The sequence below is a fragment of the Phaethon lepturus genome, unplaced genomic scaffold (assembly GCF_000687285.1).
Source record: "Phaethon lepturus isolate BGI_N335 unplaced genomic scaffold, ASM68728v1 scaffold1898, whole genome shotgun sequence".
NCBI lineage: Eukaryota > Metazoa > Chordata > Aves > Phaethontiformes > Phaethontidae > Phaethon > Phaethon lepturus.
Window position 1 is genome coordinate 139,591 of NW_010555310.1, and position 8,462 is coordinate 148,052.

Here is an 8,462-nt window from a genome sequence, read left to right on the forward strand (position 1 = left end):
TGCTTGATGCATGAATAACATAATTTCTTGACTATCTGAATAGGTTGCAAGACCCATTTACTACAGATTTCTTATTATTTCTTTTCCTTTAAGCAGAGGCCTTAGTTTTCTTTTTCTGATAAAAAAAATAGGAAGTGCTTTCAACTTAAAATAACATAATACCTTAAAAGCACAAATTTCAAATAACTTGTTTCAACTGCATTTAGCTAAGCCTCAATTTGAAGCACAAATTATTTTGGCTTTAAAAAAAACTGATTGCAAAATTTCCTCTAATTGGCTAATTACTTGAGAACTGTAGTATATTACAGTTTGTTTAATAAGTGTTTTAAATTCCATGCCTGCTTTCTTATAGCAGACATATGAACTAAATTTAGTAACACAGGTTTTACACGGAAAACAGATTTTACTACTACACCTGCAAGGCAGACACATATGGTAGGATTACAGCAAAGACTGCAAGTGAGAAAACACATCCACCAAGTGACTTGCTTCATTCATGACAAAGTATGAAGATTTTACTCTATTGAAATTACTATTAAAACTTCTAATGATTTCATCACAGTCAGGACTTCACCCACAGTTTCTAAGTTCTATTGAGAACCTTGCAAAATACCAAAAAAAATGCTAGAAACAATATAATTAGGAAACCAATTGCTGCTTTCTGTGTAAAGAATGATTTTCTAGGAAAGACTTAAGCATTGATTTGTTTGGTTTAACAGGGGTATATAATCGGTTATTCAACAGAAGAAAATATTTAAGGAAAAAAAAAAAAGGCAGGGGTAAGTTAAATCACATCTATAAAGTTCACTACGGGAAACTTTCCTACAGAATGGTTTATTCAAAAAGCATGCCTAAGAAATCATCACCCCTTGATGAGCAGGCATTAATTTTTTAACACTGTGCTATTATTTAAATCATTATTTTAGTCATCCTCCGAAGTAGGAAATGCATCTATGTATGTCTGTATGTAAGAAATATCAAGTAATTTGTACGAGTATTATCTCTTTTTTTCACTATATTTTGTAGGTGTAATGAAAGTGTAATGCTACATATAATATTTTCTCACAGCTTTAACATATGCCCTGATTTTAAATCTGCTTGGGATTATTTGAAATGTGTATTTATACATGAATTAACCTCCACACTTTTCCAGAAACCCAATATTTGTAAAATGTAACATACAGCACTTAATTGGGGTGGGGGTGGGGGGGTGTTAAACCAGTCAAATTTATTTCAGACACTGCTAACAAAGTAACCAGTAACTTTAAAGTTAAGATCATATACATAAATAAGTTTGGCTGTTTCACTAACTGCCTTGAATGAGATTTTTCATGTGTCTAACCTAAATACCTATCATCTCAATTACTAAGAAAATCTTTGCTGAGACTTCAGTGGCATCTTGATCAGCCTGTAACTTTTTTTTCATTTGTACATCTTTCAGCCCTGGAAAGCTGACACAACCCCAAAAATAGGCATAAACAATACTTCAAATATTTATATGTTGCTGACTTCAATATGGTCAATTTTATGGTTTGAAGGCCCACTTTCTATTTATAGTCTTGAAAGATTTTAAAGCTAATGCATACACAGTCACAGCAGTTATGTTACTGGAATTAAATACTGTATCTTTAGCTTACAACACTAGGATTAACATGAATCAGCTCCATGGTTTTTTGACCACATGGTGAAGTTAGTCATTAATACTACATTAAGATTTGCTGGTAAAGAAGTAAACTCTAGACTAATGAAGTAGAAAGATCTATTAAGCAATACTTTCTTCTCTTTTTTTTAATGCAGGAAAAAATGCAAGAATTACAGACATAGGTTACAGCTGGGACTCTGAACCCAGCCAAACTATTCTACAGCAGAAAGCTTAACCAGGCTGCAGAGCAATTTTGGCAGAAGTATGAAATCTCCTTCTAAATTGGCATTACAATTTCAACAGAGCATATGTGCCATCCATCCGACGCTTCATGACAGTACCCAGAGCAATCTAAAAGTGTCAATTCTTCCTTGAAGATATCCTGCTACCACCAAAAATTCCTCAAATGGGGCATATGCTCACTTAAAAGGAGTAACATCTGCTGACATTTTGGGTCACAATATAATCAGCAAATAAAGTAAGTTTACTTCTGATTCTCTATGTCTTATTGACATTAGAAAAACAACTAGAAGACATGAAACATTGCCTATTAACAAGGAAGCATTACCTGCCTCTAAATAATTTACCTGTACTGCGTTAAAAAACAGATGCACTATCCATGAAGCAAGACTCGTGTGTGTGCAGTTTAAGCACACTGTAGAAGGATTCCAGTTTCAGAGAGCTAACAGTCTGAACATAATACTCACCATTCCCTCACAACAGTAAAATACAGATGATGAACAGAGAGAACGGATAGAAGTGAAAACAAGACTACATTGCTCAATCTGACTGATAAATAGCCATAGATCATCAAATGCCTAAATACTGTTTTGCTCACTTAAAAACTCATATACACAGTTTTTCTTTGTTGTTTCTTCAACGGATGAAATGGCAACAGGAAACATGCCTAGCTCACCTTTAAAGGTATAAATGCAGGGATAAAGGGAGTAGGGTGTACATGAACTCTCCAAAATTCAGCCATGCAATTTTAGGTACTGCTAGGAAAAGAAGGATTTATCTTGTCCTTTTGTATCCCAAGTGTACATCACTTGTAGCTATGTGCAGTTTTGAGGAAACACAGCTACCTGACAACTTGGGGTTCTTCATAGCACAAGTTTTGTGAGTTGAAGCTCACTACTAGGCATTTAACAATCAGTCTAGAAACATTTGGACTTTCTGTTCTTAAAAAGAGAGATTATTAAAGAAAGACTTGTAGCTATTTCACTTTCCTTAGCATTAGGTTAAAAAACAAACTGTGGATATGCCATGTAGTGGGTACTGTAAGGATGAAATTAAGTGTACAATACTCAAAAATCCTGAGTCAGGATATTCGAAACAAAATTCTCTGAACAAGGTTTTCTGGCTTGCTTTTGAAAGGCGTTAACCAGCACTAACTACTATCTCCTGAGAATCACATAAAGCATCATGTTTTTAAATGACACACTGCATAACAGAGAATGATATAGCTGACAAAACATCCCTAGAGAAAGAAAACTCTCCATAATTTTTAAATGTGTGTTCCCCTGTGAAGCACATAGGACAGGGCAGGTTTCTAGGTATGTTTCATCTATCCATCTCACGTTCCTCCGCTTCTTTTGGTAGAACTCATTAGTTTCAAAGGTGCCAAAAACTGCTTATTCAGTATAGCACAGTAGTTACTAGGGCTACTAACCTTCTAACTTTAGGAATCACAGGAGAGTGATACAGTTCTGTAACAGAAAGCTGAGCAGATTTCCAGAACAGTGTATTTACAGCATGTATAAAAGGACTGATCTAAAAATAAAACCACGCCTTTTATGAAGAATTAGGTTATTTAGATTTCTCCTTCCTTTCTTTCACAGAACTTCCTTCCTTATCAGTTACTTATGATTCCTTCACTTTCATGTCACCTCCAATAAGTCACGATCTTTCCTCATTTACAGCATTTTAAGTTCTCCATGCACTTTTTAAAATCTGGGATGACAACCAGGATTTTAGCAGATGACTAATTGCTCCTGGTTCTCTTTTGACTTTATTTAGTCAGGATGTTCAGATGACAGCTTCCTACAAACTTGCACAGAACAGCAAGGTTGAAAAGGACTGCTGGAGGTCATCTGGTCCAACCCCCTGCTCAGGCAGGGTAAAAGCTTTCAGAAGACAGTTAAGGCCACCTGGTATCAAACCTGCCTAATACCACATGCCTCCTCCACAGTACATAAATAACTCTTTCCAGGTAAATTTCATTTCTCCCGTCCCTGAAACTAGGAGAGGCACAGTGGTGGAATTACTTTATGTTGCTTGGATAGGAAGTTAACTAACAATTACATCCGTATTTCACATCCACACCCCATTGCTCCAGGACTGCGTAACCACAGTGACTTGAACATATATTTGGAAGGATACACTTTTCATGTTTTGGGTTTTTTTTAATCCTTCCTTCTTTGTTAAACCTGCTACATTTGCCTCTTTCTAAAGCATTGCAGCTTTTAGCTTTAGCACAGGAAGGTATTCATAAGCTTTGGAAGAAGCAAAAATACAAACTGCCTACTCGGTGTTACCATCTGCTTGCCCTGACAAGAGAAAAGAGATTCTTGGCCTAATATAACAGTGTGCATTGACTAGAATTACAGGTACTTAAGCAGGATTAAAGTGCAATATGCAGTAACAATAACAATGATCTAAGGCAGAAAATACTTGGATTGTTCAATACCTCGTTTCAAAAACATTCTTTTACTCTGTATTAGTACGGAAGAGCCCATTTCTTTAAAGCAGGTATCATCCTGTGCTACATGTCCTAGCCATGCATAGAGACTGCCTTGCTCAGAACATTCCCACCTCCTGCCCAAAGACTGCCCTAAAGGTGCCTATTGATTGTCTGTGCAGACAAAACTACTGACATTTTATAAAGGACTGCATTAATTAAGCATTGTAAATTGAAAGAACAAAGACTCTTAGCAATGCTTCCTACCTAGGGAACTAGAAAAATTCCCTATCACATGCCAAATCAACATAACTTTTCTTGCCTGGAACAGAGTCTTACACTTGGTTTCCCATCCCAAAATCCAACAATGTCTCCCAACTTTGCAGAAGACCTTAACAATCAGGATTCTCCATGTCTTTCACTACCAAGACAATAAAGGCACAGGATAGCAAGACAGAGCATGACTGACATCAATGTCAAACTTCAGCACTAAAGAGCTTCACTGTTCTTACTATTACCATTGTGTCATGCTTTAGGAAGCTTACATTTTTAAAAGAAAACTGAAGGATTTACAAAAACACTTAATTAGTTAACTTTGGTAGAGAATAAAAATGAAACTATTACTCCATGATTGCTGTTGAAGGGGAAATATAAAATTACACTGGAATCTCCTATTCAAAAGTAAAATGCAGTGTAATGTCTGATAGTAAAGTTGAAAGAAAAAAACCTACAAGAAAGTAATAATATTCCCAACCCCAATCCCCTATCTGGATCACAGAATCACAGAATCACAGATTCTGTGATCTGTCTGCTCAAACAAAATCAGGAGCAGACAATGATTTTGATTCATGAGCTATAATGTTCCCTAATCTACAGGGGCTGGAAATATAAACAGTTTGCCTAAGGCTGGTCCAGCAAAGCATGTTTTTTTTGACTGTCATATCCAGTTAAGAAAAGCAATATGCCTAAAATGGAGCTTGCCAATTTTTGACTAATAAACATGATCTGGTCAAATTTTTAACTGACTCAACCTGCAACAGTAATATTTGTAATCTACAGTCTGTCTGTGCATTAGCTATTTTCCTCTTAAAATGATAAATGGTAAAACAGATTACCAAATACAGCCAAACCCCAAAAAGCCTTCCTCAGCGACAAACTTCAGCTAGTTTGGACTATTATGATAAAGAATTTGATGCTGCCAGCCAATACCAATTTGATATCCTCAGACAGCTATTAACCCGATAAATAGCACATAGGCCTTAAAGAGCTTACTTGCACTGGGGCACGTCAATGTCCCAGAGCTACACACACAGGCTCAAGTTGAGGAAGGTTTAATGCAGATCTTGCCAGCTTGGCTAGGATGGCTGAGCACTCACCCTCTGCTAAGCTCATAGTGCTGCCACTACTGAATCTGAACTGGTGCGATTCCATGTACCAGTTCAGCAACACTGATGGTGTGCAAACAGACTAGTCAGGTATCGCATCAAGCAGCCATGTTTGCTCTGGTGTTCATCCTGTAGCTGGCATGCACAACAGCACTTTAATTTTATTTTCCTTTCTGAAAATTAAAAAGCAATACAACAAAACAGCATTCAAAACTACTTCTGGTGCTACTGCAGTTCAAGCTTTAGGATATCACCAATGTTCAAGTATTTACTCTACAGCAGAAATTCAAGCTTGCTGTGCTGGAAGAAATAAAGAAAATAAAAACAAATCAGATCCTCTTCTAGCATCTCAAGAATAAACCATCTGGCAAAGAGCTCAGAGAATTTCAAGGAATGATGGATTCACTACTTGTTTGTTTTCCTCCCGCCCCTGTATATGCTTTCCTTTCTCTGTATAGTGATTAGACTGACACTGGTAAAGTTTTTGGCATGCTAATTGGAGAACATACTAATCCAATTACGATGCTACAGGATTTTCTTAAGATTCCTGAGAGTTGTATTGGTCATGGATAGATGACGAAGTAATTGGGACTCTTCCCCCTGCCCCCCCTCTTATTTTACTGAGAAAGCATGGAAGTGGCATTTCAATTGTGACATTTGTTTTGCTTTATTCTTCCAGTGAAGAGGAATGACAAAGGTCACTCTTTCAATGAGTACTTGAAGTGACAGGAAATACGTTTTTGCTTTCAGTTACTAACTTAAATAGAACTGTGAGAGTATACACTGCATTTATACTGTTGTCCAGCAAGTCATTTTGTCCTTGTTTTGTTACAAGCCATAAAAGCTTAAGATCATTCCTTCTGCAATATTTCAAAAGTTACCCCAAGTTATCATTAGTTTATCCAATTTTTGCTTCATGTCCTTTCCCTACCACCCCCATTCCAGCATCTCATTTTTTTAGCTATCTCTAAATTAATCACCAAATAATGGAAAACTTTTTGGCTGATTTTACATTTGTTTTATCAGCACAGAGTAGGCATTTCATTCTGCAATCATTTCACATTTCCTCTGGTTTGACTGTGGAACAGTCTTATGGTAGACCACATGATTGGGAAAGTCCTCAGGCACTATGTTACTATTATAAAGTGCACTTTCATGCATAGCTTTTTTGAGTAACACCCCTTTGATGCAGCAAATGCTGTAGCTTCTCCCTTTCTTTTGCATGTTCTGGAGTGGTCAGTCCCTAACTCCCAGTACCTTTACTGGTGGATTTATATAAAGGTCTTCAGGTTCCCTTTCTCATCACATTTTCCAGATGTGATTCAGCATTGCTTTGAAAAGGGAAGTTTCCAAATCAAAGCTAAAAGGATACACAGCTGAAAGCCTGAAAAGGAGGATGCATTAGAAGACCTACAAATCGTACTTCTTCATTAATGCAAATCAGCTACACCTGACATATAGAGTAACTGGGTGGAAGACTGCAGAGGTTGATGTGTTAGATACTTGAGCAGAAGCATCAAGTACAAAATTATTATGAACATCAGAGTGTGCACAACATAACCAATACATCTGAAAGTCTGGTTCATGTAATGCTGAGTTTAAACTGTATTTTAAGACATCATGAGAGAACATGGGGGAAGTCTGCTCCTTGTTCTAGTAATTATCATTCCCTACAAACAAGATGCATATGTTTTATTCAGAAAAAAGTACTTCTGGCCCCATTTTGAGAAATAGTCAAGCGCTGCTCTGCTCAGATTTGCAAGGTCTACATAACCTTAGCAGCTAAGTCCCATTACCAAAAGCTACTTAGGGACAATTCTGTAAAACATTTGATTCTATAAAATGCTTTTGGAAGTCAGACAAGGTAGATAATTCCCTCTGGGAATATGGACTCTGATTACATTTGAAAATGTGGCTTTACACCAGTTGGTTTTAGTAAGTGGTAGGGTATAAATATCCCTTTTCACAGCACAGGGGTTTTCTCTTGGAAAGCTTAAACCACTGTGAGGCATCAACAACAGTGTAATACCTGTCAGAGAACTAACTTACAGCGTTTTCCTCTCTCCCAAATGGTGATTGAAAGGTAGCCAAGAACTTTACTATGGTTGCTGTAAATGAAAAGAGTACCTGCTGCTTAACTACCATTAGAGTCAACCCACACGCTTGTCTGGGTGACAAGAGAAGCAGATAGTCCACACTGGGAAAATGAGGCCTATGGCACCTCAGAGCAGCAGGCAGCCCCGACCCACTTGCTCTCAGGGGCTCCATGGCTGCCGATTTTCAGCAAGGCCACCTCTCTCAGCTTTGATCAGGGTCACGAGAGGAAAGCCCACCCCAGGGAGAGCCTGCAGCCCACGACCAGGCCCCACGCCACCTCTTACGGAACCTCAACATGCCAGGGCAGAACCACCCATGGCCTGCGCCCTGCTTCACCCCAGCCCACTGGAACCCACTCACCTTCCACCAGCTCATCCAGACTGGTGAGTTTCTTGCTGCCATCGATGGTGTAGATGGTGCGGACACCCTGCGGCAGGTTCACGTTGTCCGACAGAGACCGGGTGAGCTCGACCAGGAGGGCGTCGAAGGAGCGGAAGCGGTCACTGGAGATAGCGTACACCAAACCCTTGAAGTACCTGTCCCCGTTGCGGTAGAAGCGGGCTTTCCGGGCCTTCTTCTCCGAGCTGAGCGCCTGCAAGGTCCGCGTCCGGTAGAGGCTACAGTGGGCGCTGTGCGCCGGGCTCGGGATCAGCCCGTT

General features: G+C 38.6%; 1 protein-coding gene across 1 annotated transcript in view; it reads right to left on the bottom strand.

Annotated features, from left to right (window-relative positions):
• The window catches only part of DCLK2 (doublecortin-like kinase 2), a gene marked incomplete at its 5' end in the record, with an annotated part of 88,894 nt that extends 80,435 nt beyond the window's left edge, over window positions 1-8,459 (bottom strand). Inside the window, one exon of the mRNA XM_010292100.1 lies at window positions 8,165-8,459. Within this exon, the coding sequence (XP_010290402.1) occupies window positions 8,165-8,459 (295 nt within the window). The remainder of the gene's footprint in view (window positions 1-8,164) is intronic.
• Between the last annotated feature and the right edge of the window lie 3 nt (window positions 8,460-8,462).